The sequence below is a fragment of the Staurois parvus genome, unplaced genomic scaffold (genome assembly GCF_062004578.1).
Source record: "Staurois parvus isolate SC_StPar_1 unplaced genomic scaffold, SC_StPar_1.0 ptg002175l, whole genome shotgun sequence".
NCBI classification, from domain to species: Eukaryota; Metazoa; Chordata; class Amphibia; order Anura; family Ranidae; genus Staurois; species Staurois parvus.
Window position 1 is genome coordinate 14,382 of NW_028319971.1, and position 22,019 is coordinate 36,400.

The 22,019-nt window shown below is 43.8% G+C and overlaps 1 protein-coding gene across 1 annotated transcript in view; it reads left to right on the forward strand.

Moving 5' to 3' along the window:
- LOC149432274 (protein scribble homolog) overlaps nucleotides 1-22,019 on the forward strand; it is a gene marked incomplete at its 5' end in the record, with an annotated part of 151,174 nt that overhangs the window by 12,520 nt on the left and 116,635 nt on the right. Inside the window, 3 exons of the mRNA XM_089665299.1 lie at nucleotides 7,746-7,873; nucleotides 14,799-14,918; nucleotides 18,380-18,556. Of these exons, the coding sequence (XP_089521425.1) occupies nucleotides 7,746-7,873; nucleotides 14,799-14,918; nucleotides 18,380-18,556 (425 nt within the window). The remainder of the gene's footprint in view (nucleotides 1-7,745; nucleotides 7,874-14,798; nucleotides 14,919-18,379; nucleotides 18,557-22,019) is intronic.

The window sequence follows — 22,019 nt, forward strand, 5'->3', positions numbered from 1 at the left end:
GGCCCAGCTTAGTCACAGATGCATAGGGAGTAATGGCATCCAGAGCCAGTGTAATAGTTGTAAATGTTAGAGTTGAAGTGAAGCTTTAAACCAATCAGGAGGTCCGGGGTCCTCGTATCGGCGCGGAGCCCTAGCGTAAGAAGTGAGAGGTGCTGCTTTCTGCTGATGACCCAGAGGGGAGTCCGTACCATTGTATAGATGTCCATGAGAGGATCCAGCTGGCCTTTTGAGACATATATGTTCTCAAATGCGTGATATTATTGCGCATCTGGTGAGTGCGTAATGCTATTATTTATATATCACCAGAAGACACATAGAGGATCACCTTCATCTGAGACTTCACGTTTATTGACATGCATATGGACTTTGTGACTTTATTAGCACTCTTGATCACTTTAATGGAGGATTACTTACACTGTGTCACTTTATATATTTACTTGTGCTGATTAGTTCATCACTTTTATTGGCACTATTTTCACTTTATGATTAATGAATTGTTTGATTTTTATCGCTGATTCTTGATTCTTTATTTATTGTTGGTTTCATTGCAGTAGATTTTACAGATTCTAGCGCTGCACCTTACTTTATTTTTTGGTCTTAGAAGGTTTTTGGTGCCTTTTTTGTGTTACAGCACCTCACCCATAGCGCTCACGTTTGTGCTTTTTATCATACAGGAGGTGTAGAGCTAGTTGCATTGAAGCGGCAGCTGCTGCATAAAACGTGCCCACAGGCTCTCCCCACTCCAAACGATATGGGCATCTGGTGACAGTGTAATGATCTTCACATAGTTGGCAGATAAGATGATGGCCTCAATCTTATCCGAGTGAGCAGAACGTGACAGCCTCCAAAAACCCCGCCGGGTTAGAGTAGATGACCCTCTGGTTGTAAAGGCTCAAAGTGGTAGTCTTAGGTAGTGTAGCGGAGGTGGTGTATAGGTTACCGCCATGCTTGAGTCAGCGTGAGGCGAATCCACACATTACAATTTTAAACATCCAGGGTGATACTATAATTGTATGTTCAATATTTTCAAGGGGGTCCACTTTCTTTGATGTTATTCATAGAACATAGCCCAATTGTCAATGCCACTGGCAGTGGTAAGTCAAAGAACATTAAGAGGGGGACGGTCACGTGGGCGAAATGAGGTGGACCCACACATTACCACCTATGCAGGCGTGGCCCAGGGACTAGCTGACCGCTGCCTACGTCAACATGTTTCGCCCACGTGACTGTGAGCTTCGTCAGGACGTCGGGACGTACGTGCTCCCGGCCTTTTAAAGGGACGGACGTCCCGTTCAACCAATTAAAATGGCGGGGGGCAGTCCCACTTTAAAGGACAGCACCTCTATGTCTCAGACGGACCGTTACTTTTAAAAGTAATAAGTGAAGAGCAATGTAAAACAATTTTAAACATCCAGGGTGATACTATAATTGTATGTTAATTCAATATTTTCAAGGGGGTCCACTTTCTTTGATGATGATCATAGAACATAGCCCAGTTGTCAATGGCAGTGGCAATTCAAAAAACATTGAAGGGGACAGTCACATGGGCAAAACGAGGTGGATCCACTCATTACCACCTATGTAGGCGTGGCCCAGGGACTAGCTGACGCTGCCTACGTCAACGCGTTTCACCCACGTGACCTTGAGCTTCGTTGGGACGTACGTGCTCCCGGCCTTTTAACGGACAGACGTCCCGTTCAACCAATTAAAATGGCCAGGGGCGGTCCCAGATTAAACGACAGCACCTCTGTCTCAGACAAACCGTTACTTTTAAAAGTAATAGGTGGAGATCAATATAAATCAAAAATGGATATATTATTATTATTATATTATTATTATACAGTATTTATATAGCGCCAACAGTTTGCTCAGCGCTGTACGTTATAATGGGAGACAATACATGGGACAGTACAGTAACAATACAATACACGAGGGGTTCGAGGGCCCTGCTCCTTGGAGCTTACAATCTAGGAGGGAGGGGAGAGTGGTACAGGAGGAAATAGCTGTGGGGGATGGAGTGCTGGGAAGAGTGGAGGAGATCGGCAATTAGGTGAGGGCGGGGTAGGCTTCTCTGAAGAGATGGGTTTTCAGGGTGCACCTAAAGGTGAGGAGGGTAGGTGACAGTCTGATGGATTGGGGAAGTGAGTTCCATAGGATGGGGGAAGTCCTGGAGACGGGCATGGGAGGAGGAGACCAGGGAACTAGAGAGTAGGAGGTCTTGTGAGGAGAGGAGAGTGCGTTATGGGTGGGAGATGGCTATCAGGTTGGTGATGTAGTTTGGGGGAGTATTATGAACAGCTTTGTACGTCAATGTTAATATTTTGAATTTTATGCATTGGACAATCAGAAGCCAGTGGAGGGATTGGCAGAGGGGGGTGGCGGATACTGTGCGGTTGGTAAGGTGGATGAGTCTGCCCGCAGAATTCAAAATAGACTGAAGCGGGGATAGCCTGTGTTGGGGTAGGCCGGCGAGGAGGGAGTTACAGTAGTCGAGTCATAAAGTCAATATATAAAGTGACTATAGTGCATCATACACAGAGACTGCAAATCAAGTCCAGATGAAATAGTGATCCGTGCTCCATGTTGGTGATCTCTATGACGAGGGCCAGTAAAATGAATGCACTCACCAGAAGCGCAAAAGGTATGCGCATGTGTATGTAAATCCGCCAGTCGTCATCTGGGCAGGGGCTGCGGGGTCATCAGGCACACAGGGTAACACCACTCCCTCACAGGACACACTCTGCTCGCAGGGACAGCTCCAAATTATCACCAGATCAGAAGCATCAGAAGTTGGGGGAAATCTCCACCTTAGGGGCTCGCATGTCACAAGCCAGAGACAAGTCGGTACTGATAGCGTAGTAATCTTTGTTATTAGGACTCCAGCAGAATAAAAAACTCAAAGGCACTCACATGTGAATAAGAACAAGTAAAATGGCCGCCGGCCTTCCTCTCGGCCGTTTGCGGCGTGACGTCACTCTGGTAGGCTCCTCACTGACGCGTTTCGTGCACCAGCACGTTATCAAACGGACGAGCCTACCGAGAAGATGTCCGGACTTAAATAGTCCCCCACGCATGCGCAAACGAGCGTCATGACGACGCACTGCGCATGCGCGAGTGGGGCGAACCCGAGGAAGGGACACTACGTCTCCATCCGTTCGGTAAATGTTCCAAAGAATACAAAAACTGACCAGGTGACTAAATATTCAATATATAAGTAATATGGATAACAGCATAAATAAAAGGATGTGCTCGGGGGCAATAACTGTCCCAGATAGACAATGACGACAGACAGCCATTTTACTGAAGATCAATCCAATAAAGGATGTATTGTATGTTAATTCAATATGTTCAAGAGGGTCCACTTTCTTTGATGTTCATAGAACATAGCCCAATTGTCAATGGCACTGACAGTGGTAGTTCAAAGAACAATAAGAGGGGGATGGTCACGTGGGTGAAACGCGTTGATGTAGGCAGCGTCATCTGCTCCCTGGGCCACGCCTACATAGGTGGTAATGTGTGGATCCGCCTCACGCTGATTCAAGCATGGCGGTAACCTATATGCCACCTCTGCTACACTACCTAAGACTACCGCTTTGAGCCTTTACAACCAGAGGGTCATCTACTCTAACCCGGCGGGGTTTTCGGAGGCTGTCACGGTCTGCTAACTCGGATGAGATTACACCCATCATCTTATCTGCCAACCATGTGAAGATCGTTACATCGTCACCAGATGCCCATATCGTTCGGAGTGGCGAGAGCCTGCTGGCACGTTTTTTATGCGGCAGCTGCCATTTCAATGCAACTAGCTCTACACCTCCTGATTGGTTTAAAGCTTCACTTCAACTCGAATGACATTTACAACTATTACACTGGCTCTGGACGCCATTACTCCCTATGCATCTGTGACTAAGCTGGCTGATTTGGCTGTATTGGCTAATCAGCCTCCAATCCTCATCACCACTAAGCTGTGAGATTTTCCATTCAAACTGAACATTAATGACACTGACAACTATTTAACTGGCTTCGGATGCCATTATTCTCCATGTATCTGTGACTAAGCTGGGCCGGTCTGATTTGGCTGTATTGGCTAATTGGCCTCCAATCCTCATCACTATTAATCTGTGAGCTTTTCTGAACCGCCTACATTGAAGCATTTTTACTGTGAACAACAGGGATATATTCCCATAGTGGCACCGATCGGGACTTGTATGGCCCTATATTCTTACTGGGTTTTCATTCGGGTCCCGTCATGTACATGCAACTTAATGTGTTAACTCTATGAAGGCCTTGGTCTGGTGAGTCCATTTCCCAGAGCCCAGTTGCTTGCCTATGTGGCTGAATACAGGTGTTCCCGATGTATGAGACTCTGGATATAATTGACTCATTAACTCTGCTCATTTAAGATGGAGGGTAGTTGTATAACGCTCAATTTATTACTGTGTGTGACCCGGCTCATTTTAAGGTGACAACGTTATACCTCATTTTAATGTGAATGGAGGATCTGTTGGCCTAATAGGTCTATTACCTTTTTGCAAATTAAAGCTGTTGGTTTTATTTATACCGCTGTTGGTTCTCTTTCAAAACCTCTTTCTTGAGGGGGTCTCCTGGATCCCCCAATATCTTTTTCATATACATACCTACTCTGTGTAATAATATTGCACAGAGTAGCCCGATCCTTTTCTTCTGGTGTGTCCTATACAGCTATATAATGAGAACCTTCTCCACTGACCACCTCTACAGCTATATAGTGAAGACCTTCTCCACTGACCACCTCTACAGCTATATAGTGAAGACCTTCTCCACTGACCACCTATACAGCTATATAGCGAGGACCTTCTCCACTGACCACCTATACAGCTATATAGTGATGACCTTCTCCAGTGACCACCTATACAGCTATATAGTGAGGACCTTCTCCACTGACCACCTATACAGCTATATAGTGAAGACCTTCTCCACTGACCACCTATACAGCTATATAGCGAGGACCTTCTCCACTGACCACCTATACAGCTATATAGTGAGGACCTTCTCCACTGACCACCTATACAGCTATCTAGCGAGGACCTTCTCCACTGACCACCTATATAGCTATATAGTGAGGACCTTCTCCACTAACCACCTATACAGCTATATAGTGAGGACCTTCTCCACTGACCACCTATACAGCTATATAGTGAGGACCTTCTCCACTGACCACCTATACAGCTATCTAGCGAGGACCTTCTCCACTGACCACCTATATAGCTATATAGTGAGGACCTTCTCCACTGACCACCTGTACAGCTATATAGTGAGGACCTTCTCCACTGACCACCTGTACAGCTATATAGTGAGGACCTTCTCCACTGACCACCTGTACAGCTATATAGTGATGACCTTCTCCACTGACCACCTGTACAGCTATAGGAGGAGGACCTTCCCCACTGACCACTTATACAGCTATATAGTGAGGACCTTCTCCACTTACCACCTATACAGCTATATAGTGATGACCTTCTCCACTGACCACCTATACAGCTATATAGTGATGACCTTCCCCAGTGGCCACCTATACAGCTATATAGTGAGGCCCTTCTCCACTGACCACCTATACAGCTATATAGTGATGACCTTCTCCACTGACCACCTATACAGCTATATAGTGAGGACCTTCCCTACTGACCACCTGTACAGCTATATAGTGAGGACCTTCCCCACTGGCCACCTATACAGCTATATAGTGAGGACCTTCCCCACTGGCCACCTATACAGCTATATAGTGAGGACCTTCCCTACTGACCACCTATACAGCTATATAGTGAGGACCTTCCCCACTGGCCACCTATACAGCTATATAATGATGACCTTCCCCACTGGCCACCTATACAGCTATATAGTGAGGACCTTCCCCACTGACCACCTATACAGCTATATAGTGAGGACCTTCCCCACTGACCACCTATACAGCTATATAATGAGAACCTTCTCCACTGACCACCTCTACAGCTATATAGTGAAGACATCTCCACTGACCACCTCTACAGCTATATAGTGAGGACCTTCTCCACTGACCACCTCTACAGCTATATAGTGAGGACCTTCTCCACTGACCACCTATACAGCTATATAGTGATGACCTTCTCCACTGACCACCTATACAGTTATATAATGAGAACCTTCTCCACTGACCACCTATACAGCTATATAGTGAGGACCTTCTCCACTGACCACCTGTACAGCTATAGAAGGAGGACCTTCCCCACTGGCCACCTATATAGCTATATAGTGAGGACCTTCTCCACTGACAACCTATATAGCTATATAGTGAGGACCTTCTCCACTGACCACCTATACAGCTATATAGTGATGATCTTCTCCACTGACCACCTATGCAGCTATATAGTGAGGACCTTCTCCACTGACCACCTATACAGCTATATAGTGAGAACCTTCTCCGCTGACCACCTATATTGTGAGGACCTTCTACACTGACCACCTATATAGGGATGATCTTCTCCACTGACCCACCTATACAGCTATATAGTGAGAACCTTCTCCGCTGACCACCTATATTGTGAGGACCTTCTCCACTGACCATCTATATAGCTATATAGTGATGACCTTCTCCACTGACCACCAATCATAAAAATTCTTTTCTGCATTGACCATCAGTATATGGGGCCTCTTTTCCATTGACTGTAAATAAAAGCAGGCATTTCCTCACTCATCACCAAATGAGATAATACCCCAATTTCCTCTGTCTGCATTTTTTTTGCCCTTTATTTGTTTCATTGTTATTACTAAAAATAATTTTGTGATGTAGAGCAGCATTAGGTGTCAAATATGCAGAGGAATTAGTATTTCTTTCTTTGTATTTGCCTATTATATTGTGATTATGCTTTTTTTTATTTTAAAACACCAGAGAAGGTTAGTCCTAATGTGCTTTATTGCAATGCATGTCTCATTGCCTGTCATTAGGGTTATGGTTGGGAATCGGCCATTGTGTTGGGTTAGTGGGCCAGTGCTTCCTTTATTGACCTAGTGGGCCCAGCTCCCCTTTGGGATGAAAGTCCCCGTTCATTTGCATCAGGGTTTTATATCCTAAATTAATTAATATGTTATTGGTCCTTGGTGGAATGGAATGCCAGGATTTGCTTGGTATGTGGATAGCTAAAATAATTTTGCATCTGCTTATGTTGGCTGGTACTTGTAAGTAAGTTTTTTTTTTTTTTATTTTTTTTTTTTTATTTTAGTATGATACATTTATAACCCTGTAGTGATTAAGGATATTTTGACTTTATGACCAGACTGTTAGGAGGCCTTTTTCAGTTTCTCTTGACCTCTATAAAGTTTTCAGACACAGTTTTAATAGCCCATGTCTGATTTCTTTAATATGAAAGGTCAGAGGGATGCAGATTGTGATGACAAAGCAATGCTTAGCAACGATTTGTTTCTGGGGATCAGTTTCATATGACCATGATTATCACCTGGAAGTCAGTGTGTCTCCAAACAGCTTCACTATGAATTTTAAATGTTTAATATAACTGGATCACACCAAGTGTACAGTTCACATGTGCTGCCACGGTGTGCCGGCCTGTACAGACACAAGTGCCTGTGTGATGTGGATCTGCATTTATGTGCCTTATACCCCCCCCTTCCCCTCTTTTCCCTCTCCTTCCCTTTCTTCAGAAGCAGAATGTATATCTGATGATTGTTGACTTTAGAGGTAAATGCCTGCGTGACACTTTATTATGTGATTTCAGAGAGCCCACTTCAAAACAGTATGGATGACAGCTGGATAGACGGAAACCTCAACCGCGTCAGCGTCATTCAGTTTCAGGAGGAGCCCAGAGCTGAAGATGAGGACGATGAGGCTGCTGCAGAGAGGAGGGTAGGTGTTTTGCTGCTGTTGGTAAATGACACCCTTTTTGTGTCTTTCAGATGGCAAGTCTCTATAATGATGTGAGCCACGTGTACTGACATTAACCCCCCTGGCGGTATTCCTGAGTGTAGCTCGGGGTAAAGTTTCAGTACCACAAGCGGTCACCCCGAGCTACACTCAGGAATACACTGCAGCGTTGCTCCGGGATCTCTTCATCACTTACCTTGTCCTGCACTCCCGCGATGTCCCCCCTGCAGCGTCCCCGGCAATGTCCTCCGGCCGATGCCGGCATCCGACTTCCGGGTTCCGTTCCCTGCGACGTCGGGACGTACGGGGGATGGAACTGGCAGGAAATTTAAAAATGTCAAAAAGTGACATTCACAAAATACACTAAAATCACATAGTATAACATTCCTGTATCAAACCATTTCACATACATTGTGTCCCGAGTGCTTTGTCCGGTGCCCTGCCTGCATTTTTACTGCCCTTTCTTCCTGGAAACTGAGAAACGTCCATGGCGTCCAAAAAGCGTCCCTTTAGTTCAAAAGCGGTTTTAGACCGGCTAGAGAACAGCGATAGTAAATCAGAACCACTTGCAGAATTGAGTGATAATGATTCGTGGGGGAAATTCCTCATCAGACACTGAAAACGATTCTGCGACTGAGCTCAGCGATGTGCGAACTTGGCGCTCTATTTCACATTTCAGTGTTTTTGATTTAATTATATTATTGAATTACATTTAATATTATATTATTATTTTTTATGATTATTAAATTATAATTTATGATTTCGTGTTTCAAATTTTAGCATACCCGGGATGTTTATTAGACTCTCGTTCGGACAGATTTCAGTGAGTTATTCCTAAACATTACAGGCCGACAATAAAGAAACGACATATTTCCATGCAAAAAATGTACCGCTTTGAGCACAGAAATACTGACATCAGACCGCTAGGGAGGTTACAGTAGACACATCATTATACACACAAATCAATGAGAGCTTATGTCGGTATGATCATATCACTTATAATTTTCAGTTAAAATATCTCTGTCACGTCAGTAGTAGACTACAGATTTTGAGGACCGTCGTGAACTAAAGCCGAGGCTAACCTAGATCACATGGGTACCTTGAAAGTATTGGGGTTTACTAAAACTGGAGAGTGCAAAATCTGGTGCAGCTGTTCATGTTAGCCGAACAGCTTCAAACTTCAGCTTGTTCAATTAAGCTTTGACAATAATCCCCAGTTCACACCTATGCGGCCGCACGGGCCGTGTTTTGCACGGGTACGAGAGCCCATTTATTTGAATGTACTCCCGTTCCCATGACACGCAGGGAAAGAAGTCCCTGCACTACTTCGGAAAACGCAGCCGGGGATCCCAGTACGGTTGCATTTCCCAGTGAGGGCGACGTGCCATTAGAAGTAATGGCACCTGCCCACGGGTCCGCAGTTCTCTGTGCGGGTGGTGGATTTTCGCGCGGATCCTCAGCGGCACCACCCGCACGGATGTGAACCGGGGGGTGAAACCTGGAAGCTTATTGGCTACCATGCACAGCTGCACCAGATCTTGCACCCTCCACTTTTAGTAAATCAATGTTTTAATTTTGCTAAAGACTGCCGTTGTTCTTAGAGACAGATCCTGTCTGGGGAGGCTTGCGGTATAGCAGTAGAACTAGAGACTGCATGTTTAACTAGTTGCCGACCGCAGATAGCCGAATGACGGCTTCACTGCGGCCGGCCAGTTCTGGGTGGACGTCATATGACGTCCCCCCAGAACGCGCTCTCCTGCGCGCCCCAGGGGGCACGCACCCGGCGATCTCCGTGATCGCTGTGTCCTACGGACACAGCTGATCACGAGATGTGGTAAAAGGCCGATCATACCGGCCTTTTACCACGTGATCAGCGGTGTCCAATGACACGCTGATCACAGGGAAATGCAAGTGCCGGTTCTCAGCTGCACTTTCCTCATGCTGTCAGATCGTGAGGAAAGTACTGCCGAGAACCAGCAGTTGTCAGAGCGGGGATCGGCACCGATCATCAGGGCCACTGATGATCAGTGCCCTGATGATCGGTGCCCAGCAGTGTGCCCACTAGCTCCGCCCACCTGTGCCCAGCAGTGCACCCACCTGTGCCACTCTGCAGTGCCACCTACCTGTGCCCACCCACCTGTGCCCACCCACCTGTGCCCACCAGTGCCACCCACCTGTGCCCACCAGTGCCACCCACCTGTGCCCACCCACCAGTGCCGCCCACCTGTGCCCACCCACCGGTGCTGCCCAGCAGTGCTGCCAGTCAGTGCCGCCAGTCAGTGCCCAGCAGTGCTGCCAGTCAGTGCCATCTATCAGTACCCATCATCAGTGTCACCTATCAGTGCCGCCTATCAGTGCTGCATATTAGTGCCGCCTATCCGTGACACCTCATTAGTGCTGCCTATCAGTGCCCTTTAGTGCTGCCTATCAGTGCCCATCAGTGCTGCCTCATCAACGCACATCAGTGAAGGAGAAAAAATACCTGTTTGAAAAATTTTATAATAGAAACAAAGAAACTTTTTTTTTCAAATTTTTTGCACTTTTTTAATTTATAGGGCAAAAAGTAAAGCGCCCAGTGTCGATTAAATACCACCAAAAGAAAGCTCTATTTGTGAGAAAAAAATGATCAAAATTTCATATGGGTACAATGTTGCATGACCGCGCAATTGTCAATCAAAGTGCGGCAGCGCTGAAAGCTGAAAATTGGCCTGGTAAGGAAGGGGGTATAAGTGCCTGGTAGGCAAGTGGTTAATGAGCATATATGGTGGTTCCTATTATATACAGCGTGGTCAGCATAAATGAGTACACTCTTTTTGAAAAGTATGACTTTAATCAAAATCTCGATGAGCACAAGAACAATTTCCAAAATTTGGACAAAACCGAGTTTTATAGAACATTTGTTCGGCTCATTACATGGAAGGTTAATAATATAACTTAGATTCAGAATCTTCAGTTTTACTTAAATTAGTTGATGCAAAAATGAATCCACCCCACAACAAAAACTCCTCCATCTAGTATTTTGTATGACCTCCATGATTTGTAAGGACAGCACCGAGTCTTCTAGGCATGGAATGAACAAGTTGGTGACATATTGCAACATCATTCTTTTTCCATTCTTCAAGAATGACCTCTTTTAGAGCCTGGATGCTGGATGGAGAGCGATGCTCAACTTCAGAATTCCCCGTAGGTGTTCAGTTGGGTTTCAGATCAGGAGACATACTTGGCCACGGATTCATTTTCACCCAGTTCTTCAGAAAGGCAACAGTGGCCTTAGATGTGTGGGTCATTGTCCTGTTGGAAAAGTGCCGGACGACCAAGGTCACGGAGTGATCGTAGCATCTTCTCTTTCAATATAGTATCATCTGTGAGTTTATGATACTATCAATGAAATGCAGCTCCCTGACACCAGCAGCACTCATGCAGCCCACAGAAGGACACTGCCACCACCATGTTTCACAGTAGGCACAATGCATTTTTCTTTGTACTCCTCACCTTTGCGATGCCATACAGTTTTGAAGCCATCAGTTCCAAAAGCATTTATCTTGGTCTCATCACTCCAGAGTACAGAGTCCCAGTATTTGTCTTCTTGTTCAGCATGGGACCTGGCAAATTCTAGGCAGGGTTTTTGTGTATTGGCTTTAGAAGAGGCCTCCTTCATGGATGACACCCATGCATTCCATTCCTATACACTGTACGCTGTATTGTGTCACAGGAAACAATCACCCCAGTTTGGCTTTCTACTTCTTTAGCTAACTGCAGTGAACTTGCATGGCAATTTTCTTCAACCCTTCTCATCAGAAGACGCTCCTGTATAGATGTTAACTTCTGTGGACAGCCTGGACGTCTCTGTGAGATGGTTGCAGTTCCATCTTTGTTAAATTTTTGTATCACTTTTCCTACTGTATTCTGACTGATAAGTAAAGCTTTGCTGATATTCTCGTAGCCTTCACCTTTCTTGAGTAAAATGTCATTTTAAGTTGCCAGACAGAGAAGCGTGATTGGTCACTCCAGAGATCATGTCTCCTCTGCTCTAGAGTCCAGTGGCGGCGTGCTTTACACCACGGCATCCGATGCTTTGCATTGCACTTGGTGATGGAAGGCTTGGATGCAGCTGCTCGGCCATGGAAACCCATTCCATGAAGCTCTCTATGCACTGTTGTTGTGCTCATCTGAAGGCCACACCAAGTTTGGGGGTCTTTAGCTATTGACTCTGCAGACAATTGGCAACTTTTGCGCACTGTGCGCTTCAGCATGCGCTGACCCCGCTCTGTCATGTGACGTGGCCTACCACTTGGTGGCTGAGTTGCTGTTGTTCCCAGTTGCTTCCACTTTGTTATAATCCCACTAACAGTTGAGCGTGGAATATTTAGTAGCCAGGAAATGTCACGGATGGACTTATTGCACAGGTGGCCACCTATCACGGGACCACGCTTGGAGTCACTGAGCTCCTGAGGGCGACCCATTCTTTCACCAATGTTTGTAGAAGCCGTCTGCATGCCTAGGGGCTGGATTGTATACACCTGTGTCCATGGAGGGGATTGGAACACCTGAATCTCCAATGGGGTGTCCCAATACTTTTGGCAATTGAGTGTGTGTGCGCTCGCATATATGTATGCGTGCACATTTATCTGCGTGTGTGTATATGTATGTGTGTGTATATTGTATGTGTGTGTATATGTGTGTGTGTATATATATATATATATATATATACACACACAGTGGGGCAAAAAAGTATTTAGTCCCCACCAATTGTGCAAGTTCTCCCACTTACAAAGATGAGAGAGGCCTGTAATTGGCATCATAGGGAGACCTCAACTATGAGAGACAAAATGAGGAAACAAATCCAGACAATCACATTGGCTGATCTGGAAAGAATTTATTTGCAAATTATGGTGGAAAATAAGTATTTGGTGACCTACAAACAAGCAAGATTTCTGTCTCTCACAGACCTGTACCTTCTTCTTTAAGAGGCTCCTCTGTCCTGCACTCATTACCTGTATCAATGGCACCTGTTTGAACTTATCAGTATGAAAGACACCTGTCCACAACCTCAAACAGTCACACTCCAAACTCCACTATGGTGAAGACCAAAGAGCTGTCGAAGGACACCAGAAACAAAATTGTAGACCTGTACCAGGCTGGGAAGACTGAATCTGCAATAGGCAAGCAGATTGGTGTGAACAAATCAGCTGTGGGAGCAATAATTACAAAATGGAAGACATACAAGACCACTGATAATCTCCCTCGATCTGGGGCTCCACGCAAGATCTCACCCCGTGGGGTCAAAATGATCACAAGAACGGTGAGCAAAAATCCCAGGACCACACGGGGGGACCTAGTGAATGACCTGCAGAGAGCTGGGACCAACGTAACAAAGGCTACCATCAGTAACACACTACGCCGCCAGGGACTCAGACCCTGCAGTGCCAGACGTGTCCCCCTGCTTAAGCCAGTACATGTCCGGGGCCCGTCTGAAGTTTGCTAGAGAGCATTTGGATGATCCAGAAGAGGATTGGGAGAATGTCATATGGTCAGATGAAACCAAAATAGAACTGTTTGGTAGAAACACAACTCCTCGTGTTTGGAGGAGAGAGAATGCTGAGTTGCATCCAAAGAACACCATACCTACTGTGAAGCATGGGGGTGGCAACATCATGCTTTGGGGCTGTTTCTCCGCAAAGGGACCAGGACGACTGATCCATGTACAGGACAGAATGAATGGGGCCATGTATCGTGAGATTTTGAGTGCAAACCTCCTTCCATCAGCAAGGGCATTGAAGATGAAACGTGGCTGGGTCTTCCAACATGACAATGATCCCAAACATACCGCCCGGGCAATGAAGGAGTGGCTTCGTAAGAAGCATTTCAAGGTCCTGGAGTGGCCTAGCCAGTCTCCAGATCTCAACCCCATAGAAAACCTTTGGAGGGAGTTGAAAGTCCGTGTTGCCCAGCGACAGCCCCAAAACATCACTGCTCTAGAGGAGATCTGCATGGAGGATGGGCCAACATACCAGCAACAGTGTGTGCCAACCTTGTGAAGACTTCCAGGAAACGTCTGACCTCTGTCATTGCCAACAAAGGATATATAACAAAGTATTGGGATGAACTTTTCATATTCACCAAATACTTATTTTCCACCATAATTTGCAAATAAATTCTTTCCAGATCAGCCAATGTGATTGTCTGGATTTGTTTTCTCATTTTGTCTCTCATAGTTGAGGTCTCCCTATGATGCCAATTACAGGCCTCTCTCATCTTTGTAAGTGGGAGAACTTGTACCATTGGTGGGGACTAAATACTTTTTTGCCCCACTGTGTCTATATATATATATATATATATATATATATAATGTGTGTGGAAACAGTACGCAACGTATACTCCTCCTTTTTGCCTCTTTCCCCAACACAACCTTCCTCCTTCTCTGATGTAAACCTGCCTCAATCCAGCAGCAGAGGCTCTGCTGTTTTTTTACATCCAGCGCTGCAAGTGTTTTCTCTTCTGACCAAATCTCCATATTCGTTCCACATAGTCTGCTATAGGACTGTGCCCCAAAGCCAGGGACGGTTAGATACAGTTTTCTAAAAGTCTATAGGACTATAACTCTTGGCTAGGACAGAGAGGACTTAAGTACCTAGATGTAAATAAACAGCAGAACAGTGGCTGCTGGAGCGAGGTAAGTATGAATCTAAGGGTAAGAGAGGGTTATGTTAGGTCAGGGGAAGGGTCCAAAAATAAAAAGTGCAACTTGTTTTAAAGTGCACATCTCCATTAATGCACAAGCTGACACTTTATACATCTGTATCTGAAAAAATTGAAATTTGGTATCTGCATTTTTTTTTTTCCTGCATTATTGTAAATGCTGGCGATTGGCTGTTCACAGCATTGATCTTGTGATGGCATTTTTCAGGGTCTGCAGAGAAGGGCCACACCTCACCCCAGTGAACTAAAGGTGATGAAGAAGGGGATCGAGGAACGCAGGCACGAGCAGTTCTCCACCAAGCCAGATACAGCATCCCCGAGTGATGAGGTAACTGCAGGAACATTTGTCTGTTCGGCAGATTTGCACCAAATAGTATATATCTCCTAGATTGTAAGCTCCCAGGATCAGGGCCCTCCTATCCCTCTTGTATTGAACTGTATTGTTGCTGTATTGTCTCCCGTTATATTGTAAAGCGCTGAGCAAACTGTTGGCGCCATAAATCCTGTATAATAATAATATATAAATCCTGTATAATAATATTGTATATAAATCCTGTATAATAATATATAAGTCCTGTATAATAATAATAATATATAAATCCTGAATAATAATATATAAGTCCTGTATAATAATAATAATATATAAATCCTGAATAATAATATATGTCCTGTATAATAATAATAATAATAATATATAAATCCTGAATAATAATATATAAGTCCTGTATAATAATAATAATAATATATAAATCCTGAATAATAATAATAATAATATATAAATCCTGAATAATAATAATAATAATATATAAATCCTGTATAATAATAATAATATATAAATCCTGTATAATAATAATAATATATAAATCCTGTATAATAATAATATATAAATCCTGAATAATAATAATAATATATAAATCCTGTATAATAATAATATATTCAAACCTTCTGAGAAGCTTCTCATGTGTAAGGAATAAAAGTAGGAGATTTTTATCAAACAAACCTTTAGTTGCTTGTCTCTGACAGCCAGCGAAGCATCAAATGAAACGGAGGATAAGTAACCTCATAGCTTTGTAGCCGGGTACCCCAAGATGGCTGCTTTTCCAGTGTTGTTCCACCATCAGAGACCCCCTTAGATTTCTTCTGAAAGCTTCGTCTTACATTAAAATTGCACAGGGTTATGCTAGCTCACCCCTAATCAAGTCCAACATTTCTAAAACTGGAACACACATAATCTGGAGAAGCTGTGCATAGTAACCAATCAGCTTCTAACTTCAGCTTGCTCAAAACCTGGAAGCTGATTGGTTTCTTTGCACAGCTGCATCAGATTCTGTGTGCGCCAGTGTTAGTAGATCTCCCCCAATGTGTCCTGGATGTTAAGATAATTGGAATATATCTCCTGCGCCACTAGGAATGCTGATATCACTAAGCAGCCAGCACTAGAAGTGCCACAACCACAGCACTAACCGTAGTAACCAAGAGATCTATATAAGAACAGCGCTACAAACAATGAATATAAACAGAGGTATAGGAACACAATCTATTAATACGTATTATGGCCCAAATAACCATAAACATATATGGGGAGTGCAGACTATAAATATTACACACTCAAATAGGGGTCTCATGCACTGTAGTGATTTCAACGCAGTTTAGTGGATAGTGTCCATGTGCATTTATGGATTACATGCAGATGTGAACTCTAGGTGCCAATCCTCAATAGGTGCAGTGCCCCCTCACCTTCCTGCCCAGGCCCCTAAGGACCAATGAGCCTTGGTATATAGCAAGTTTCTCTCCTGGAGCTGGATGGATCTTTCAAGGAATGATGGTGGGACCCCCTTCTTGTCTCTATCCTGGATCGTAGGTGGTATAGATGTATGCCCCTCCAGAATGGTCACCAGTAAGGCAAGAAAAGCTTATATAGTGTAAAACCGTTTATTGGAAAAAACATTAAAAAAAACCCAAAATCCTACTCACAATTTACTTCAGTAAAATCAGGCCTTCACACCACTCAAAGGGTGTACTGCATACAAGGAACAAGGAGCACCAAGATGGCGCCCGTGCCGGATATGACGTCAAGTCGTCAGTCGCTAGAGCTCCTCCCACTGGCGTATCTATGCGTTACGTCACTTTGGTCACGTGACTTCATCAGGATATACCTGTATATCCTGATGATATACCTGTAGGACTTTATCCATGGGGCCACATGTATGCTTTTCTCTCTTTGTTCTGTGAGCCATCCACACACTCGCAGAGATCAGCTCTCACCGGGAGCCCCAGATCTCGTACGTATGATCGGGACCTGGAACTTCCGGTTCCGAGTCACCTGATCGCTGTGATGGCCTCTAATCACAATGGTCAGTCACTGTGAACCTACCCCTGTAATTACTTCCTTTTCTGAATGAAGGGAAAGATACCTTTTCTTGCAGGAGAGAAAGCTATAAACAAACAAAAAATGTGTAAAAAAAAAAAAGCTAGATTGAGGTTTGATCTAGGTCAATGCCAGGGTTAGCATTGGAGTCAAAGGTCATGCTCGGTATATTTTGGGTAGACTTTTTTTTTTTTTTTTAAAAAAAGCATTTTTTTTAAACCGTATCAGTGCCGGTGTGCACCATTGTACTACGGGTACAAAGAACTAATATACACATATGTGGTATCACTGCGATCATCAGGAACAGAAGAGTTTATTTTTAGCTGTTTTTTGGTAGTAGCAAGACAGCTACATTAAAAAAAAAAAATAAAAAAAAAAATATATATATATATATATATATATATATATTTATTTATTTTTTACTATTTTGGGCCAGTTTTCTTTTGATACTAAAAAGAAAATCGGGAGATATCTATTACCTTTTACCACCAAAAGAAAGTCCACTTTATTTAATTTTTTTTTTATTACTATTTTGGGACAGTTTTCTTTTAATAATAAAAAGAAAATCAGGAGATACCCATTACCATTTACCACCGAAAGAAAGTCCAATTTATTTTTTTTTTTCCACTATTTTGGGCCCATTTTCTTTTGATAATAAAAAGAAAATCGTGCAATATCCATTACCATTTACCACCGAAAGAAAGTCTAATTTAATTATTTATTTTATTTTTTTACTATTTTGGGCCCGTTTTCTTTTGATAAAAAGAAAATCAGAAGATATCCATTACCATTTACCACCGAAAGAAAGTCCAATTTATTTTTTTTTCCACTATTTTGGGCCCATTTTCTTTTGATAATAAAAAGAAAATCGTGCAATATCTATTACCATTTACCACCGAAAGAAAGTCCAATTTAATAATTTTTTTTTTTTTTTTTACTATTTTGGCCCAGCTTTCTTTTGATAAAAAGAAAATCGGGAGATATCCATTACCATTTACCACCGAAAGAAAGTCTAATTTAATTATTTATTTTATTTATTTTTTTACTATTTTGGGCCCATTTTCTTTTGATAATAAAAAGAAAATCGTGCAATATCTATTACCATTTACCACCGAAAGAAAGTCCAATTTAATAATTTTTTTTTTTTACTATTTTGGCCCAGCTTTCTTTTAATAATAAAAAGAAAATCGGGAGATATCCATTACCATTTACCACCGAAAGAAAGTCCAATTTGTCCCGGAGAAAAAAAAGTGGTATAATCCACCTGGATACAAAAAAAAAAGTTGCGATGAACTGTACAGTTTTACGAAGACATGTGAAAGTTGCAAATTTTGCTCAGGCATTAACATTTTTGTTAACATGTTTGTAATAATGTTTTGCCTTCCATCACTAAGGGGTTATTGTGTCATTTGTCCCCTCAGGAGAAGCGTCTCAGTGGTGGCTCTACACAGAGTGGTGAGTCTCAGCGTAGCGGCAGCACTGTGTCTGCCGGATACCACGACGAACGTCAGAACCTGATGGAGGAGAAAGTAGATGAGCAGGAGCCAGAAGAGGAGGAAGAGAAGCAAGGGGATGACATGGAGGTGGAGTACTTGGAGGTAACCTACTGGGCTATGAAAGCATTGTGCTAAAATAACCCTGCCCCAAGACAAGTACATGAACCGTGCATTTGCTTTAGACACAGTCTGTACAATCGGGTTTTAGAAGACGGTCATTCAAGCACAGACTACCACTTGGTTCTGCTCCCCCTTTTGGCAGAGATATGTTGGTCACATGACTGCCTGCCAAAGGGGAACATGGATTCAGGTCATAAGCTGTAAGAAAGTTTCTCAAGATTTTCAACTGTATGCTCATATCATATTTGCTGGATTCTATAACAAAACATTCTTAGTTTTTATTAAAGCAGAGCTCCACACAAAAGGGAACGTTCCGTTTAAGTACTCCTCCCCTCCTCTGCCACATTTGGCATGCCATTTTTTTTTAGGGGCGGTGAAGGTAGCAGGTGTCACGGATCCAGGATCGCCGCCACCAACATGCGACAATCGCACGACCGCGACTAACAGTAATACGTCACGCCCACGGCGTCAGACCCCAGACCTTCTCACCAAACTCGTGACTGAAGGACCGGCCGATCTAAAACCGCGGTGTGATGCGCGTAACAAGGCCACACTCAAATGCACCCAGCACAGCGATTGCCCAGCTAATGGACTACTATCGGTGCCTGCAGCCTAAATGCGCTTGTTACTGGGTCGGGTTAAATTACGCAACTAACCCTCTACTGCCACCACCACTTTTGTCGGAGACTGGGAAACTCCTGTTATCAATTATACACTATAATGATTGAAATATTGATCTATATAGCACGGCCCGTGGACCTGTTATACAGAGATATACCAAACAGTAGCGTCTCTTCAAAGGCAGGGATTCGTGAATTGCAAATAAGCGCTTAGAAACAGTTTAACACTTTCAGAAAGAAAGATTTATTACTAAAAGGGTCAAACAGGTGCGATACAATATTTACAAAGAGATGTCACAAAAATATATATATAAGTATATAAAGACACAGCAAAGAGATAATTAGGAAGAAGATTACAGGGTTAAGTTACTTGCCCATATGCCTGGGTTTGCAGATCCAAGTTGTAGAGCAGGGTGATTTCTTGATCTCATTTTGTTACGATGTTGCTGGGAGATCCCTGTGTGTGTCAAGCTCTAACTCGTCTCTTCTTAAAAGTCCCTCTCAAAAGGGGGGGCTCTGACTACACGTTTTGGGAGTGGTCAGTGGGAAACTCTGAATTAACTACAGCTTCATAATCCATGACATGAAACATACAGTTGACCTGAGGAATGTGCAATTACTCTGGTCAGTTTGATAATGTGTGGGCCTACGCCGTTTTGGGTCAATGCTTCCCAGCCCTCTGAGAAATGCTGCCTTATCAGACGTAGGTGACCGCTTTCCCAGACCACTGGCACCACCAGGGATGTCTTACCCAGATTGACCTACACCATCTGTCAGGAGATAACGTTTGCCTCTCAGGACTGGAAAGGGGGGATGTGAGGAGTGATCGAGGAATACCTCAAATAACAGAAAAGAACAAGAAAAAGAAGAACTCCGCTTCCAGTTCTGATGAGCTAGTTTGTTACAGCGGGTACCTAGTTTTGACAGGTACCCACTTCCTTCCCCCCACTTTGCCACTTCACAGGTCCCAGAAGACTGCCGGACCATTCAAGAGGTCCGCATGCACAGTGGGTACCCGGCTGAGAAGCTGCAAGCCCACAGTCGAGATGCCGACGCCAAGGAGAGAAGGGACGGCTCATCACTGGATCCTGGGAAAGATGAGTGTGTGTTTCTTAAAAGTCAGCAGCTACAGTTTTTGTATCTGCTGACTTGTGATAAACAGAAGCTCCAGTCGTTTTTGTGTCTTAAAACGGAGTTCCACCTTAAAAAGAAATAAATAAAAGTCAGCAGCTATGAAAACTGTAGCTGCTGACTTTTAAAATCCAGCCACTTATCTGTCCCTCGGTCCAGTGGTGTCCTCACCACGGCTGGTTTCACCGGCCGTCTTCTCTCCCCGGTGCCGGCATCTTCAGTGTGGGCATCTGGCTGTGACAGCTTGCGGCTTCACAGCCGAGTGCCCACTGCACATGCGCGAGAAGCGCTGCGCTTTCTGAATGGCCCCGTAGTCTTCTTAGACCTGTCACGTTTCCCAGAAGACTACGGGGAGGGAGGACAACTTCCGCTTCCAGTCGCCATAGGCGATCGCAGCGGAAGTGGGAGCGGGTACCTGTCAAATTCGGGTACCCGCTCCCCAAAGGTGCCAATTCTTAATGTGGAGCGGGGGACAAAGGCTTAAAGCGGAACTTCCTCTTTTGGGTGGAGCTCCGCTTTACGTAGCAGTGGAGGTCACTTCTGTGCCCCTCGCTGGAGTACAACGATATTGGGGAAGGAGCAAACGCTGGTAGGTAGAGGCACCCGTCATACAAGCACTACGGAGGCCTTACTTCCCATGCAATGTACAATAATCGTTCTCTCTGCAACTTTCATTCAAAGCTTCTTTCCCCTTTACAGTACTTATTTCTATACTAAGAAGAAAAAAAACATACAATATATTAAAAGCTATTCAATTGTCTGTCTGGAGAAGGTTTAGCCACTTATACCCCCTTCCTGCCCAGGCCAATTTTCAGCTTTCAGTGCTGTTGCACTTTGACAGTTGCGCGGTCATGCAACACTGCACCCATATGAAATTTTTGGAATTTTTTCCACACAAATAGATCTTTCTTTTGGTGTTATTTAATCACCACTGAGAATTTTATTTTTTGCTAAATAAAACAAAACGCCTGAAACTTTTGAAAAAAAAAAAAAAAACCGCACTTTTCTTCATTTCAGTTATAAAATCTTGCAAATAAAAAACATTTCTTCATAAATTTAGGTCAAAATGTATTCTGCTACATTTCTTTGTTGAAAATAATATATTTTTTTTTCAAATGTTTCTATTTTTTTTATTTTTTATTAAATTTTTTTTACTTTTTTATTTTTCAGCACACTGTGACCAAAGCAATACGATGTTACTATAGTAACATTGAACTACTCTGGGCAAGTGATCAGGATTGTTTTTTTTAACACATGATGATTGCTAATCCCGATGTATTTCATTGATATTTGCAATCATTGTGACTGAATGAAACTGATTCGTTCAGTCTTTTGTTGTGATTAGCTGTGATTGGGCAAAGCTGATCACATGATACAGATGGGCTGTGATTAGCCTTGTCTGTATCATGTGACTGCCTTGACCAGTCACAGATAACAACATAATTGTACACAATGGATGGCATGGCAGGAAGCCATCCATTGTATACAATGACATGTGATCTGCTGTGATTGGTCACAGTCGTCACGACACTGGCAACGGGCCGGTGTAGTGATGTGTCATTGGCCGTGTCCCGTGGACACAGCCGGTGACAGATCGTGCCGTTTCGCAGCCTGTTTGGACAGGACGTCATATGACGCCCAGTCACAAGGACGAGTGTCCCGCCCAGCCGTCAATCTGCTATAGGCCCAGCGGA